We start from the raw sequence: 18,030 nt of genomic DNA, 5'->3' as shown, positions 1-18,030 counted from the left end.
CATTATTACTATGATTGAAACTTTTCATGTGATTAATTGGCCATTTGTTTTCTTTATGTAATGTTTGGTCTTATTTTTTCCTCTATTTTTCTATTGTAAAATAAATGCAAATTTTACCTCTTACATTTAGGACAATGATCCATTTTGAGTTAATGTTTGTATATGTTTATGAAAGTGGGTTTTCTTTTCTTTTTTCTTTTGGCATATGAATACCATTGTTTCAACTGTTCCAATACCATTGTTGAAAATACTCTTTCCACACGGAACTTAGCATCTTTGTCAAAAATTAATTGGCCATACTTATTCAGTCTATTTCTAGACTCTCTGTTGTGTTCCAGTGACTCTGAACTCTGTCCCTTCATCAATACCAAACTCTCTTGATTACCGTTGCTTTATAGTAAACCTTAAATCAAGTAGTATGTCCTCCAATTTTATTATTTCTCAAAATTGTTTCAATTGTTCTAATTTCTTTGCATTTCTGTATAAATTTTAGACTCAGCTTGTCTATATTTACAAAAATTCCTGCTGGGATTTTGATTATGTTAAATCAATACTCCAATTTTTATACAAATAACAACTTTACTGTATGTCACCCATCTATGAATATATTATATCTCCATTTATTTAAGTCATCTCTGGTTTCTTTGATGAGGGTTTTGTAGTTTTCAGCATTCATATACTATACATATTTTGTTAGATTTACATCTAACTGTTCCATTGGGAGGAGGTGGCTATTGTTTCCAAAAATTTCAGTTTCCAGTTGTACATTGCCAATATATAGAAATATGACTGGGTTCTGTGTGTTGACCTTATTATATCCTGTGATCTTGCTAACCTTAAACTCAGTTTTTAGTTCTAGGAGTTTTGTAGATTTCATGGAATTTTCAACAGAAACAGCTGTATTGTTGCAAATGAGGACCATTTTATTTCTTTTAAGCTATATGTCTCAGGGGTACTTCCCTGGCTCAGTCAGTAGAGCATGGGACTCTTGATCTTGGGGTCATGAGTTCAATCCCCACATTTAAATAAACTTAAAAATTTTTAAGATCAATCAAGCTGTATGTCTTTTTCTTGCCTATCGCACTGGCTAGGACATCCAGTATTATGTTAACTAAAAGAAATGAGAATGAATATCCTTGCCTTGTTCCCAATCTTATGAGCAAAAAACTCACTCTTTCACCATTAAGCATGATGTTAGCTGTAGGTTTTTTGCACATGCCTTTTATCAGATTGAGAAAGTTCCCCTTCCATCAGGAAAGGATGTTGCATTTTGTCACATGCTTCTTCTGCATCAGCTGATAAGATTATATGCTTTTCATCTTTGGACTGTTAATACAATAAGAGTACATTCATTCAGGTTTAAATACTGAACCAGCCTGATATCCTCAAGAAAAAAGCTCCCCTTGATCATGGTATATTATTCTTTTTTATACGTTGCTATATATTTTCTTGAGGATTTTTTGCATTTATGTGCATGAAGGTATTTATAGTTGTGTTCTCATTTTTTCTTGTAGTGTCTTTACCCAGTTTTGGTATTAGGGTACTGTTAGCCTCATTAAATTAGCTGGGAAATGTTCCTTCCTATTCAATTTTCTGGAAAAGATTTTATAGGATGGATGTTAATCCTTCTTTAAATGTTAAGTAGAATTACCCAGTGACATCATATGGACGTTGATATTTCTTTCTCAGAAAGTTAACTACAGATTCTTTTTTTTAATAAGTAAGGGCCTATTCGAGTTTTCTGTTCATCTTGGATTATGTTGTTTTCATTTTATTTGTGGTATTTTGTGACAGACACAAGTTTTAGATCTTTTTATAATTAAAGCTACCAACCTCTTTTCTAGTATAACTTCATGTGTTCAGACAGTTTTTTCCAGTTTTTAGTTTTAGGAATTTTGATTTCAATACTGTGTTTCCTTCTGGATAATTAACATTTTCAGTTTTGATGTTAAAATGGGACCCATTCGGAATTTAGTGAATGATAGGAGGTGAAGATCCAAATCTTCTTTAAAGTTAAAAATCAGTATACAAGAAAATAATAAGGCGGCCTTAGAATCTCCCAACTCGAGAAGCATAAAATTTTCTTATTTGAACAAAATTTTTACTCATCAATTTTTACTCAATATTCAAATAGAGACTAAATGTGTTTTTAACCACGAAGACTATTTAAAAAAATTCAAACATATAGATGGAGTACAAATACTGTTAGTATACACAAGAAAATTGTTTAAAGAAGGAAGATGATTAGCTAGAAAACACAGAATCAGAAAGTCTTCAATGAACACTTATGTAAAAGGAAAGAATAACCAAAATATCAAGTAACTTCTGAAAATTGAACAAAATTGTTTAATGCATGGGGAAATATAAAGAATAGAAAAAAGTAGGATGAAAAACTTTTCCTATAATTGTTTCTTTTTCATACACAACTGGAAAATAATGTACACCTAAATGGATTCCTTTGATAAGCAGAGAAAAATCAACATTTTTAAATGTTCTTCACATATTCTTCAGAAATCCCAAATTTCTCCTAATGGGCCACTGAATCCATTAGCATCATTAATCTGACCCAGTCACCTCCTCTGAGCAGGGCTGCAGTCCTTCCTCACCAGTTCTTTTGTGTCTTTCCCAAAGCTATTAACTTTCCAAAGGATGACCTTGCCTGAGAAAGGACTACTGCCAATGGGTGAATTCATGGCGTAGTTTTCCTCCAGAACCCCCAGCACCTCACTTTTGAATATAGGTCATGAAAATTCTAGCTGCTACAAACATTTTCTCTTGTCAGCCAGAGGGAAAGAGTCAAGGAGGCTGAGAATGGAGGAGGAGGGAGAAGGAGCCCATGTTTTTGTCTTTTATCACTGGATTTCCTCATCAACTGATATGCCACAGGTCACATTCATAGCATGTATGATCTCTCTACTCTTTACGCAGGTGAATTCTGCTGAGATTCTAAGGGAATAAAGGAAATAGAAATCAGATGATTTTATTGGTTTTGATGTTCCAACTAATGTGTGGAGATATTGTGCCTAAATCCATGTGTAAATGATTTCATACAAAATGGCATCCAGTCTAATTTTTCCATCACAGTCATGAATAGCTGATTATAACCTGTCAATATTGATAGATATACCATTGCCAGTGTGCTTCCCTCCCAAGGGAAATGAGGATAACTGCCAACTACGCCCTCCACCTACCCCGGTGTTGGGCCTCTCCAGACATAGCATGAGCCTTGGCTAGTAACGCGCTTGCCTCTGCAGTTTGGGGGCTGACTTCAGTGAACAAAGAAACACAGATAGAATGGGCCTGGAATAGAGAAAATCATGATCAAGGAAGTACCCAAACAACAGTGTTTTACTGAGGATTTTCTAATAGCTCTCATGAAATTGCTAGTTGAGAGCTGCATGTACCCAACCATGGAGTTACAAGAGAGATGAGTTTGAATCCCAGCTACTTCCTCACCGTGAGCTGTGAGTCTTGAACAAGTAACTTCACCTTCACACGTAGAAGAAATATACAGCTTCCATCAACTAGGGTTTGGAAAAGACTAAATGAGACGGCACATGCAAAGCGCTGGGCGTACATAGTACCATCACATGGTAAGTTCTTGATAAACATTAGCTATTATTATTTCTTATTAAGTTTCAAAGCAAAATTACAATTACAACTTTAGTTCCGCCTCTCAAAGGCTTGTTATCAAAGGAAGTGCAGGGGAGTTGAATGTGGATCGGAAAGCCATCCTGCCTGGGTTCCTTTCACACTTGAGCCGCTTATGACATCGGGCAAGTCACTAACGTCTTCAAATATAAAATAGGAATTTCGCAAATGACTCTTGCAAAAAGTCGCTGAAAAAATTAAATGAATTAATATATGTGAAGTGTTTAGAATACCACCTGGAATGTCATAAGCATGAGAGAAGTGGCGATTTTATTACTATTATCATTCATACTAAAATGGAAGGAAAAAGAAGAGAGAAACCATCTGGTCCGCTTCCACCAGCAAGACAAAAACCACCCAAGCTTCACAGTTCACAGGGTGAACACCACAAGGTATTTCAGGAGCTCCGGTGATTATCAGACAACACTATGGAGCTAAGACAGTTCAGAGCTGTTAAGAGTATAGGTTCTGAGGGCTCAGATTTCTTAAGTTCAAATCCCTGCTCTCCTACTTGTTAGACACACAACTTCAGCTGAATTAGCTATGACTCTTTATGCTTCAGTTTCCTCACCCGTAAAAAAGATAATAGTGCCTCCACAGCACAGGGTTACTGCATGGACTAAAGAGCTACATCCTCAAGTGCACATAGTAAAGGCATTCCATAGATGTTAACTATTACTTTTTGCTGGGAAACACTGATTATACATTGTTTTGTCTATTCTGATCTGACCAATGTTTACAGAGCTGCATTCCCTAACATTTCTCCACTGTATGATACTAGTAACTTTGGATTGTGGGATTACCTGCAATGCCTTTGCTACAATGTCAGCCTGTTTTCATATATTCCATTGAATTGTATTGGACATTTTCTATGATACAGAAAATCAGATACTTTGATCCACTTTTGACTTTGGGAGATACCTGAAGCCACAGGCCAGATTCCCATTTGAGGAGAGAAAAGGTGAGTTCAACAAGCAGTTTCAAGGCAAGTTTCAAGTACATGACAGGTAAAAATGCCTTACACTGTTTTCATTATAATATATTCAACATTCCTTCCGGTTCTGTTTTGTTTTCCCCTGGGCATTTGTCAAATTAGTGACCTCCAAGTGAAAAACCTTTTTGTCAGTTTAAGTTTAGACCTGTTGATACAAACAGCTAGACTAGCCTAGAGGACAAATGACACCATTACACCAAAATATCATGATTTTTTTCATTTAAAAAAAGCCCTTTGTGTTTGCTAAAGACTTAAGTTTGGTTGCCCCTATGGCTTTTTTCCCTGGAGCAGACTCACTTGGTTACCTGTTCCTAGTACCCACAGAATTGAGGGGAGGCCTGGGATGGGAAATCTGGTCTCAGATCAGGTCAAAGAGCAGATACACCCACCCTTGAGTCAGTGACCTCTGACCCTGTAGTTTAAGGTTGAGGAAGGGCTCTTGTGGATCTGCCAGGAAATCCATCCCACCCCCTTGTTCTTCTGAGAAGCCCAAGCTTCCCTGGCCCTGAGACTAGGGCCTGGGGCCAAACACAGCCTCTGGGCTGGGGGTCCAGCCAACTTACTAACCTGCTGCAAGTACTGGATGGCCTGATCATGGTTCCTCCTCAGCTGCTCAATCTGAGCGATCTCCTCATAGAGACTGACCAGATCCAATGTCCTACTGCCCTCCGCAGCAATAACATTGCCAATTGCCTTTTCAAAGTATGCCAGAGCAAGGTTCAATCTGTGGATGGCCAAGGAGGCCCTATAAGAGGGACAAAGATGCAAAGTCAGAGAGTTGTCCAGACACAAAAGGAACTGATTCTAAGAACAAAACAATTTGGCCTTCATAGGCCAATCATCTCAGTGGCTAGCTAAAAATCCAGTCGTGCAGAAACAAACTCCTATTAATCTGCATTTCGCCAACCAGATTCCACTGACTACCATTCGCTTCCATGCATATAGCATGCTGTAGTCTAATTTTATAAAAAAACAAATGGAAAAAATGGCTTCCAGCAATTCACAAAGGTGGGATGATTTACTCATAAACACAGATTTTCTAAAATCAAAATAAAATTTGATTACTTCTCGCTCCCTCTCTTTCAAACCAATGCAAAATTAATGCTTTGTCTTGTTTGATTTAGTTTAGTTTAGCCCTCCTCAGTTAAAAATGAGAAAGGAAAGAGAAAACAACATAAATATCCCTTCCAAAAGGCAGTGGGTTAAATAAATTATGACATGTGATACAATAAAATACTTCAGACTTTAAAAATCATGCCTCTTTTTTAGACTAAGTAATATGGGCAAAAATTAAGTGTGCTAAGTTATAAAAAAGTGATGTGATTATCCTAGAAATTGACCTTGATATGTATTTCTATCTATCTATATACCTATCTCTAACTAAAATGTATATCTATCTATATCTATATCTAACTAAAATGCCCATAGCAGTTATGTTTAGGGGGTGAAATTAAAACTAACTTTTATTTTCTTTTTCATATCTGTATTTTCAAAGCTTCCAAAACAAAATAGAATTTTTAAAAATGAGAATAAAATAGCATCCCATTCAGGTTTATCCCTCTAGACACAGTAAGATACAAGGAGAACATGGTAGTTCAAAGTTGTTTCTCAATAGTTATTGGCTTAACAGTCAAACTCCACTAGCCTATATTTTCTTCCAAATAAAACAAGGCTAAGAATACCCAAGATTAAGTTAAAATTTATACATGAAATCACTTAATATATAGCAGATACACAATCAAGTTTCCTCCCCCTCACATTTTGCTTCTATCTTTATATTTCCAAATTGAAAAAAAAATGTGTGTGTATTAAATTATTTTAGGTAAGGCATTCTGCAATTTATAATTTAACCATCAAAAGAGTACTGGCATGTTATCTGATAATTCTTTACCAAAATATTTTATGAATCAGACCATAAGAGCAGAAGTTACAGAATGAAAAATGCCTCTCACCAAGAGCTTGTAGGGAGATATTAGCCCAGATGTCTGGCCTGTACAGTCACACTTTATTTTCCCTACCTTTAAAATGAGGAGGGATTTAGTACAGATTTGTTCACTCTAAAACATAATTAGATGCAGTGCAGAAGGTGAGCTATGGATTCAGAGGCCCCATCTACATGCCGTCTCCTCTATTTACTCTTTCTGTGCCTTAATTTTCTTATCTGTGAAATGAAAATAAAAATATCTACCTCACGGGCTTATAGTAGAGGATTGAAGTAAATAAATTATGTGAAGCACTCAAAAGACTAGTGTCTTGGATACAGTTATACCTAGTAAATGTTCCAACACTTAGAACAGTGCAAGTACAAAATAGATACTAGGTAAATATTGCAGAATGAATGAATGAACTATGCACTAGAATTTACTCTGAAAAAGGAACACAGCTATCTTTCCCATGAGGCACAAAAACCTTAGCCACTGACCCATGTGATGGCAGCAGACATTCACTGCACTCTAATTTATGGCCTTGTGGACTTACATTCCTTGTTAGATTAGCTCTGGGCATTCCAACACCTCCCCTCCACTTTCCATTTGATTTCTAGATTCATGGTTAGAGCAGGCAGACGTGACTCAGGTATTTCACTTACTTACCCTTCAGTCACCTTCCCTACCATGCCAAGCGCTTACAGTTTTGGAAACAGATTGCTTTCAAGGGTGTGAAGATATTTTTGAAATCTAGGGAATAGATTTGTATAGGGAGTTGTAAGCCTTTTAGTCTTTTCTTCTGCTAATCTGATGGGCCCACTCTCCTATGTAAATATCATGATTATCTCTGAGGATACCTAACTCAGCTGCAAAACAGCGAAGTCTGGTTCTGACTTAAACAAATCCCATGGTGTCCCTGAGTTCAGACCATGGGTCCAACACTTAAAGCTCATCACCGTGGACAGTATGTTTACTCTCAGCCTGCCCTCTGTCTACTGAGATCGTGACTGTGCTGGACCGGACCTCGTGGTATTTTAGGATTAAAGGGCACTGCCCACAAAGCTCGGACCATGGGGTGTACTTTTGAGAAACACAAGCCTCTTTTACCACGTTTGAGGCTCTAGGTTTTTTTTCACCCTGAGTATGTTTCTCCCATTCTACAGAGAGAACACAGAACCATCATGTAATTCCAGGCCTCCTTCTCAAAGCCCAGATCTTACCTGCCCAAAGCAATGGTCAGGTCTTTCTCTGAGACTTGGGATTTGCGTACACCTCCCTTAAATAATTCTCTCAGCTCCTTCATGTTTCTCTCTGCCTTCTGCAGGTTGAAATAAGCCTCTCTGCCAGTGACACAGTCAAGGAAAAGGCCAGGCACACCAACTCCCCCATTGCCAGGGACAGCAGGTGACAAGCAAATAAAAGGGCCCTTTGGGAAAACAAAGCAGAATTTGAAAATGGGCACTTTACTGTGTTCTTTATTTTCCTTATGGTATGTCGTCAAGAATTCTTTAGAAAATGAACAGAGCCCCGGGTTTCCTATGCTATAGCCTGAATCCAGCGCTGGGGTGGGTGGTGAGCATGGGAGGTGTGAACAGAAACTGTACCCTTGGCTATGTTTCCTGCGCAGGCATCCCCCGTGGGCAAGAGCCATGCAGTCCCCCCCCCCCCCCCCCCCCCCCCCCCCGTTGGTTCCTATGAATGATAAAAGAAAGGAACAAAGTCTGCTGAAAGGGACTTTCTGGATCATTTAGAAAGTCCAAGCAAAGCAGGTTTTTGGCAAGAAGCAAACAACAGGAAGTCCCCTCAATTCCCAAACATCCTTCTATTTGCTGCATTTTCAGTAGCCCCTTCTAAGGGCATAACAGAGGAAGGTCAGAGATCAGTTTTTGCAAGCTGAGTATCAAGACCAAAAGAGTAGCGAGACAAGGATGTGTAGAGGGGAGACTAGGGACACATGGTCTCAAAGACGACTCATCATTAATTTTTTTTAAAAATAAGGAATGTTTTACAAATGTGTGTGGCACCCCCCCCCACCCCGCAGAGGCCACGCTCATCTCTGTACGATTCCAACTGTGGTTTACATGAACATGAAACACCCTTAACGGTTCTCAATAAGAGATGGTACCAAAAGGCTGTCAAAATCACAAACTTTTGGCAGAGTAACAGTTTCGCCCTGGGATATAGAGAACAATTTTTTTTTTTTGCTATTTTGCTTGGCTTCCAGCTTCCCGGGTAGTATTCTTGACAGCATTTCAGAAAAACTAAAATGATCAAGAGTCCATTAAATCAGAGGTTTCTGGCTACATGTTACAATCGCCTGGGGGACTTTTTAAAAATTTCAAAAAACGGATGCACCCCAGACCTCCTAAGTCACAATCTCTGGGGTGCGACCCAAACAGCAATACTTTTTAAAGCTCCTCAGGGGATCCAGGGGATTGCATGACCCGCAGTGCTGTAAATTACCACCCATTCTCCCTCTTCCTGACATTCCTCCCACCACCATCGCCTGCGTCTTCACTGCCAACACTGATCCTCTTGGTGCTCAATGAAAGGTAGGACAGATGCCGAAAACTTTTCACCTGGCTAGGGAATGTGTCACCAGTGAGATCCCTCCCACGGCTCAACTCCAAGTTCACATGAACAGACAGAGGAGGGACATCCCTACCTATCTGGATGGAGACAAGAGGCTAGCGAGGGAGGAGGCGGCTGGCTGTTGGGACAGAGCCATGCAGCCTGGTTCGATCTCCCTGACTCCTGGGTGAGACAGCCCGTCTGGCAGGCGCAGGGGGCCCCGGGCCCGGATCACCAGACCCCCACTAGGAAAGGAAGGATATCGGTTCTGCAGGAGCCAGGCCACCCCCAGGGTATAGTACAGCATGACCAGAGCGTCCAGGATCTCCTTCTTCTCCTTGTTTGAGGTCGTGCTGTCCTTCCAGGTCAGCAGCGTGTTCCTGGCGGACTCAGCGTGTTTCTTGGCCTGAGCTGGGAGGCCTGGGGGAGTTGGAGGGTGGGTGGCAAGACGAAAAACATGAAAAAGGCATGTTTCAGTCAAAGACCTTTCTAGGGGGAAATACGTGGGTAGTGTGGTTGGCATATGGTCCGGAGTACTAGTTTCCAGAGCTGGCGGTGCATCAGAATCATCTGGAATACTGGTAGAGAATATAGATTCCTGGGTCCCACCCCAGACCTACTGAGTTGGAATCTTTAGAGAAAGGAAGTCTAGGAATCTATATTTTTAATTAATTCCACACTTGCTTCTTAAGCAGCCATCACAGCAGGAATCTGTGGGCCTCTGTTTGGAAATCAATGATCGAGACAGGAGTAGAAGCTGAGTGTCCTGTTCCCAGTTCTGCCCCTAATGCCATGTGACCTTTTCAACCCACAAAGATTCTCCATCCACCAAATGTAAAATGACAGTAATTATAGAAGCTGCTCCTTTACCAAATACCTGGAGATGGTCCAGAAACAAACTAGGTTATGCCACAGAGTGTTTGCTATGCTTTGAGCTTTCTGGAAAAGGCATTCTAAAAATACAAGGGCTTATGAATACAATTACTTCCATCTGGGGATTTTTTTTGAATCCAAGATGAGGCTGGTTATACTAATTGGTCACACACGCACGCACAGAATCCAATTCCTGAATGCAGTGAGGCCCCTCGCTAAGACGACAAAGGTAACGCCAAACTCCAGCCAGACAGAACTTTCAGTATGCTTCCCCTTGTTTCCTGACTAGAGGCTAGAGTTTCTGGGCACCCACTGGAATTGCTATTTGTCCAGTTGGCTGACAGAGGTAGACTTGACAACACTCAATTTCTAGACCTCAGTCTTCATCTTCCAACTTAGCTCATGTCCAGGGACCCCTGATGGGACAAGAGAAAGCCTGGAGAAAAGAGGAAGGTCAGCCGAGAGCTCATGATCCTAGGAGTTCTCCACTCTACTGCAGACAAGCATGGCTGGTGTTCCCGTTCAGCTCTCCTCTCTGCAGGCTGGGAAACATATTCAGTCCTATCAGGGAGACCCGCTGTGCCCCTAATTCCCACTTCACACTCCCAGCCCTCAGTCTGTCCTTCCTTCAGCCGTTCGAGCCCAGTTTCTCAGTGCAGGTATGGTCAATGGCCATCAAGATGACTTGAAGTCTTCAGGCCTCCAGCCCTCATACATTCCGGATGTGCAGGAGCTCCTTAATGAGCTGCCACAAGGGCCAGGGTAGGGAGGGGAAGGTGGGAGGAAGAACAGAGCTTCCCTGGGAGAGGCCTACAAATGACCTGAAAGCCAGGAAGTCACTGTAGAACACTCAGACGTGCCTGTCCATAGGTCTTAACTCAAGAGAAAAATGCAGGTCTGTGGCAAAAGAGAGGGCTGTGCCCCACGTTACCAGGTAACAGCAGCCCTCAGACTGCCCTGCACACCAGAAACACCCTCATAAAATGCAGATTCCTGGGCTTGCTTCCTGTTGTGGTTCATAGGTTCTGAGGTGAGAACGGAGGATTCATATTCCTAACCACCATTCTAGGGGATGACATGATGCGGGCCGTCTAAGGACCACATGTGGAGAAGCATTCGGTAAAATCTCTATACAAGAGGAAGATCTCATCTTATTTTTGAAGAGCAGGTAGTTTGACTGATGGAGAAGGATGAGGAAGGATGTCCACTTGGGGTAATCAGCCTGAGGCCATAATGACAGAATAAGCAAAAACCCTGTGTGTGTGCACACACTTGCATGCACGTGCGCACACACGCACACACACACACACTGGTGGGATGGAGTGGGGTATGTAGGAGTGTCAAGGCATAAGGAGATCAGCCTGGCTGAAGGAGAGGTTTACATGTAAAGACACGTAAGGTTAGAATTGGATGGGTCAAATGGAGTCTTGGGGGAGCCTGGATGGCTCAGTCAGTTAAGTATCTGCCTTCAATTCAGGTCATGATCTTGGGGTCCTGGGATGCAGCCCCGTGCAGGGCACTGTGCTCAGCAGCGGGGGACTGCTTTTCCTCCTCCCTCTGCCACCCCCGCCGACTCCCAGCTCGTGCTCTCTTTCTCTCTCTCCAATGAATAAATAAAATCTTTAAAAATAAAGTAAGATGGAGTCCTGGATGCCAAATGAGGAGGTTGGATTCCATGTTAGGTAATGGGGAGTCTTTATAGGTCTTGAGGAAGGGAGCAGCAACTGAAGTTGCCAAGGACATCAGACCAAGAAAATAAGACAGGAAACTGAGAAAGACTTTTTAGCCAACAGGCTGTTTCCCACAACGAGGTGGGCCCCTGGGAGAGTGTCAGAAAGAAGTATAGGAGTCCAATCTAGATGCTTCTATCAGTCTGTAGGAAGGAGAAAAGTGAAACTGGCTGAGCCACTGAAAACCTCCCCTGAGTCAGCACAATGTTGCTTCTGGACTCCTGAGTGGAAAACAAATGAGAAAGCTGTCCTGAGGCTTTGCCAGTCTGCCTACCATGTACCCCCCAAGTGCCCAGTGCTGGGCTGTGAGACCCCCCCGTTAAACACTTCTACCCTAAGCTCAGCAGCTAATGAATTATAGGGTTCCTTGTTTCTGCTTTATCACGTCCCACACTTTGGTCCTTCTGGTGAAAAAGCTGAGCTGGTGACCCTTGGGCTTGAGCAAACAGAACTAGGCTCTTGACTGAAAATGGCTCATTAAACTTCAAAGTCAGGCCTAAGGGAAAAAAGCCATTCCACTACTGCTCCCAGAATCCACTCTTGTCTTCAAAGTGGGGGGCATGTAGCCCCTTACATCACGCAAGATGCCGGAATGGTGTAGGAAAGAAAAGACAAACATTTCAATTTTTATCTTCTATTTTTATGAATAGTTATAATATTATATAATAGATTAGTACCACTGACATAATTTATAATAAATGCACATTTATGGAGTTTGCTCAAATTATCTGAAGTGACGAGGGAGCTAATTCTCAAGGGTTTAGAGATCACTGCTCTGGACAATGTTTCCCAACCTTTACAAGAGAGAGCTCTTTTTATGTTTCCAAAAAACTCCTTACTTTGTGATATTTTTATGGCATTTCCTACATGAGAAAATTCATGAGGACAGACAGTAGTGTGAATCAGTATCAGTAATCATTTGAAATAGATTTGTAAGAACATGCTCTTCTCATGTAAGGATAACACTGCAAATATGTATACACATGAGACACACACTAACCGTCTCTAGAAGAAGCCCATAGATCTGTGCTCTCATTCCCTAACTCCAAGTCCCACTTCCCCAGCTCCAGTGTCAACTCGGAGAGACCAAGTCATTTCCCTTGACTTGCCCTTCGCCCAAGCCAAGGACACCTTCTCCCAGCACCAAGAGTGCACCAAGCACAGAGGTCAAAATCAGGCCCTAGTCTGGATGTCTGGAGCCTGAGGTTCAGAAATGACAGGGATGAACTGGAAACTGGGCGCTGGTATCATCCACCAAACATATCAAATCATTTTGCTTTAGTTTCAGATATGATCCCACCACTGACATCTGTCACTCTGTCTCAGGCCAGAAAGAATCTGCTCGGAGATACCCACCCAGTTTTTGGAGATGCTGCTGTCACCTTTGATCATCAACTATTTTTAAGAAGTTCACGTAGACAGCGATTAAAAGCAGGGCCTAGAGCCTGATTTCCCAGATACCGATCTTGCCTTAGCCGCTTCCTACCTGTGGCCTTGAGCAAGTTACTTCATCTATCCGTGCCACCGTTTAGTCACCAGTACAATGGTAATGAAAATACTTTTCTTCCCTGTAGGTTGTTGATAAGGATTAATTTAATTAATTCGTGAAAATTAATTTGTGAAAATTCTTTCATTCCTGTGTGCCGGAATTTTCACAGGAATGAAAGGAGTTTGAGTAGATATCAGCCATCATGATATCATCATCATCATTACTACTACTACTACCACCACTAGGGTCCATTCTCTGAAGCAATTTATCATATTTACCCTGACTCTGGACCTTTGTCATCGAGCTGCTTAGAATCTCCACAAAAGGCCGAGTTCTCACACACAACCTCCTTGCTGGCAAGCATGAATGGTTTCCTGCAGGTCAGATCACCCAGGTGTAATCATTCCCTATAATTCCTGCACCAATTTTGTCCTTTTCAACCAACTGGACAGAGAACATAGGATTCTTATGCTTTTGCAACACTGAGAATAGAGCCCAGGATCCCTAGAAAGTTCCCAGTAATAACAGGCTGACTCATTTACTGCTTCATTAATAATAAGCCACAGACCAGGAGACTGCTTGTCCGTGTCACTATTCTGTCCTTCCTGGACTCGTGGACAACAGTCCGGCACAAGGTGACAAAACACCTTACTGTTTCTGTAGCTGCCCTTGCTCGGCCACTGAAGCACTGGGCTCATTCGAGCCACTGAGTCCCACTTCTGGTGCCTTCCTCTAGTTCGCCAACCAGCAGCCTTTACGCCCTGCTTTGCAAAGGCCCCATGTTCTCTTGTGTTATTGACTCCTGAACCCCATTCCAACAATTGTTCTATTTCTTCAAACTGCCAAACTTTCTCTTGAAAGGGCTCCTTCCTCACTCCTGAAACTGTCTCAGTCTCTCTCTCTTCTAAAATTATCTTCACGTGACTTTTCTGTATTCGCCAGTGACCCTATTCTCCCTCGCTCTTCAATGCACAGTAAGTAGCGCACGCAGTCTGGCCTCCTGGCCTCAGCTCCCCTCCTTCACGCCTGGGATCTGGCTTCTGCTCCCTCCGCTCCGCACAAACTCTTCTGCTGAGGCCCCCAGAGGCCTCCTACTAAATACACTCAGTCACAGCTTCTCAGGCAGATGCCCTGACCTGCTTGGCTTCTCCTCTTGGCTCCGACGACACTACACCAACTCGGTTCTCCTTTCTGAACCTTCTCGCATTGCTTCTTTGCTAACTCTTTCCGAGGGTTCTTTAACTCCGAGGGTTCCAAGGGTCTGACTTTCCATTTCTTCCTTTTCTCCTCTCTTTCCCTCTCAGAAGTTCTAACAATCCCTAGCATGCCCACCTTAGCTTCCATGCTTGTAATCTTCCATTTCCCCTCCCCAGTTCTGCTCTCGAATATTACTCCATGCTTGTGACACTCCTCCTAGTCCCAAAGTTCTAGTCCCAAATTTCCAAGCACGGAGTAAAAACGTGCTAGTGGATTTCTCTATTGCAATTCAAAGTCACCAAAACCTGCGCCCGCCGTTCCTCTCCCCCGTGCCCTCCCACCTTCCTAACCAGTGTCTCTATGGCACCCGCAGGGGCATGACCTTCATGGTCATTGTTGGGCCTCACTTCTCCTTAACCTCAAATCGAACATCAGGTCCTGCCAATTCTTCCTTCACAGTCTTTTCTATAAAAGGTTATTTGTAAATAGGTAATACATTTCCATGGTTCAAAACTTAAAATTATATGACAAGGTCAATGTTGAAGGGTCTCATGTCCTCTCTTGTTCCCTTCCACTGAAAGGCCCCACTAGATAACTGGTTTTGCTTCCGTCTTATGTATCCTTCAGTGTTTCTTTATGTCAATATAAACATAAATTCTCTCCCCTTCTTTCTTACATAAAATAAGGCATATTAAACCCCATACGTATTGTATATTCTCTTTTGCCTGACAATGCATTCCGGAGTTTTTCCCATACTAGTATATGGTGCTTTCCCATGCCCTTGTTAAAGCTGCATAAAGTCTGCTGTGGGTTATTAGTCCTCTGGTGATGGGGACACTGGTCATAAACAATGCTGCAAAGAATGATCTTATCCTGGTTATTTTGTAAGTGTGTACTTAAGAAAAACTCCCAGAAAGATAAAGGATGAACATATGTCCTTCCAAGACGCTTAAATCCTTAGCTTCTCACCCATTCCATTTGTGATCAGCCCTGTCACATCTAGATCACCAGACAGCTTCCCCTCCAGCTATCGCTGCAAACTCACCTTTCCGAAAGCACGCTTGGATGTGTTCATCTGTCTGCTGGAAAATCGCCGGTCAACCTCCTTGCCTAACAACTAAATCACAAAGTGCTTAGCTTGTACGGCAGACCCACCATGGTCTGCCAACCTACCCTCCTTTCCGGGTTCCTCTTAAGAGTCCTGTCCTTGGCCAGACAGCCCGCCCACTGCTTTCTAGATACGCACTGTGCTCTCATCCCTCCAGGCCTTGTTCTTCACCAGAGGTGCTCACCCCTTCTGTCTACCCAAACCCTGCTCCTTCTTTAAAGGCCCTCTTGAATGGCACTTCCCTCCTGAGTCTATCACTTGCCACCTCAGCCAGAAATAATTCCACCCAACTTCCGGAACGTCCTGTATTTAAATCAATCACATGGCATTTGCCTCATGGTGCCTTCTGTCTGTATGTAGCTCACCTCCCACCCGAGGCTGTGACTTCTCTGAAGGCAAAGACTGTGCCTCTGTACGCTCTATTTCCCAAAGTCCCTCAGTAAAACTCGCGGAAGACTGGTTATTGAGAGAAAGCAGCCTTTTGGCTTGACTCGCACTCCCCAGGGCTGGCAGAGGCTCACAAGGAAATGAGGCAAGGAGGTCCGGTGGCCACAAAACACACATACGCACGAGGAGGCAGCAACACGCACAGACGCATGCATCCGTCTACGCAGAAGGCTGGCTCCTAAGTTCTGCACGTTTTAAAGCAGTTGAGGATCAATGACAAAAAAACTAAGTGGAATTCGGCAAGCACTTCATCCCTTGTGGAGGTTTGTGATTTTTCAAAGCTTGGGTTGTTTTATTCTATGGACCAAAGACTTTAAAAAAAAACTTACAGGGAAAGACTGGATAAGTCTTCTAACTGAAATACGAGGTTTCCCTTACCTATAAAGCATAAGGAATAACACGGAGGACATTGGGAGATGGGAGAGAAGTGAGTTGGGGGAAATCGGAGGGGGAGACAAACCACGAGAGACTATGGACTCTGAGAAACAAACTGAGGGTTTTAGAGGGGAGGGGAGTGGGGGGATGGGTGAGCCTGGTGGTGGGTATTAAGGAGGGCACGGATTGCTTGGAGGATTAGGTGTTATACATAAACAATGAATCTTGGAACACTACATCAAAAACTAATGATGTACTGTATGGTGACTAACCTAATACAATAAAAACTGAAAATAAAAACAACAGAGAAATCCTAAAAAATAATAAATCAAATAAATTAATAAAGAGGTTATTCTCAAGAAAAGGTCATGATCATAATCTACTCTGGAAAAACTCTATGTTAGGTTTCAGAAAGTCTAGAATTAGGGGCACCTGGGTGGCTCAGTTATTAAGCATCTGCCTTCAGCTGAGGTCATGGTCCCAGAGCCTAGGGATTGAGCCCCACATCGGGCTCCCTGCTCAATGGAGAGCCTGCTTCTCCCTCTCCTTAGCCCATTCCTCTGGCTTGTGCTCTCTATCTCTCTCTACCTCTCTGTCAAATAAATAAATAAAAATCTTTAAAAAAATAAAGTTACTTCACTTCCTCAAAAAAATTTATTTCACAAGAATCCAGGGGTATTGTGGGGTTCCTGGGTGGCTCAGTTGGTTAAGCGACTGCCTTCAGCTCAGGTCATGATCCTGGAGTCCCAGGATTGAGTCCCGATTGGGCTTCCAGCTCCATGGGGAGTCTGCTTCTCCCTCTGACCTTTTCCCCTCTCATGCTCTCTCTCAAATAAGTAAATAAAATTCTTAAAAATAAAGAAAAAAGAGAAAAAAAAAGAGAGAGAAAAAAAAAGAGAGAAACAAGAATCCAGGGGTATCTCTTTGTACAAAAATACTGTTCTATGATGTAGGTCCTGTCTCATGAGGATGTTGTTTCTCCCATCTAGAAAAAACAAACAAATCTTCCTGTAAAAGGAAAGCTTTTTTCCGCCTCCAATATACCACCCAAATGGGGTTCTCCATTTGTGTGGCAGGAACAGCTGTGGCTCAGGGAGAAGAGGATGTGCTATGACCTGATCGCCTCTCTGGATCCAACCTGGAATCTAATTGGAAAAGTAAAACTCGGAGTCCGGGTATGACTGTTCATGGAATGGACTGATTTCAGAAGATGAGGGCCAAGCTACCACGCCACTTCCTTCCACAGACCTACCATAATCATCTCTCTCAACACAGGGAGGCAGCCTCTGGCCCGGCCCAGGCTCAGGCAGATGTGCCCCTCAAACAGTGGTGGCGCCGTCCTCTCCAGTTCAAGCTGCCGTCACTGCAAGGCTCAAGTTAAGCAAAAATCCCCTAGATGGTCTCGCTGAATCCGGGCTCTCCTGGGGCCGAAGGAGTATACTTGTCTGTGCCAAATCAAGTAGCCATGATTTGCCAACTGCCAAACCCACTTCTCCGTTCAGCCTTCACGCCATCTGACCTCTCTCTGAAACTGCTGGAACCACACCGCACTTCTTTTTGAAATCCTTTCTCTCCCCTTAGCTGTCCTGACACAGCCCCGCCCGATTCTCCGATTTCCTTCGTTGGCTCTGCTTCCACGGGCTGCCCGATGCTCTCATTCTCCCTCTTCC

General features: G+C 42.7%; 1 protein-coding gene across 4 annotated transcripts in view; it reads right to left on the bottom strand.

Annotated features, from left to right (window-relative positions):
* TTC23L (tetratricopeptide repeat domain 23 like) overlaps window positions 1-18,030 on the bottom strand; it is a 48,700-nt gene that overhangs the window by 20,441 nt on the left and 10,229 nt on the right. For all 4 annotated transcript variants that reach the window (XM_059416983.1, XM_059416987.1, XM_059416984.1 and 1 more), the window contains exons 5-8: window positions 9,405-9,561; window positions 7,791-7,916; window positions 5,213-5,390; window positions 3,192-3,300 (exon numbers count right to left, since the gene is read on the bottom strand). In XM_059416983.1, the coding sequence (XP_059272966.1) occupies window positions 3,192-3,300; window positions 5,213-5,390; window positions 7,791-7,916; window positions 9,405-9,561 (570 nt within the window). The remainder of the gene's footprint in view (window positions 1-3,191; window positions 3,301-5,212; window positions 5,391-7,790; window positions 7,917-9,404; window positions 9,562-18,030) is intronic.

The sequence above is a fragment of the Mustela nigripes genome, chromosome 12 (genome assembly GCF_022355385.1).
Source record: "Mustela nigripes isolate SB6536 chromosome 12, MUSNIG.SB6536, whole genome shotgun sequence".
NCBI lineage: Eukaryota > Metazoa > Chordata > Mammalia > Carnivora > Mustelidae > Mustela > Mustela nigripes.
Note: the sequence above shows the minus strand (reverse complement) of the source record. Positions and strands in the feature narration are given on the sequence as shown.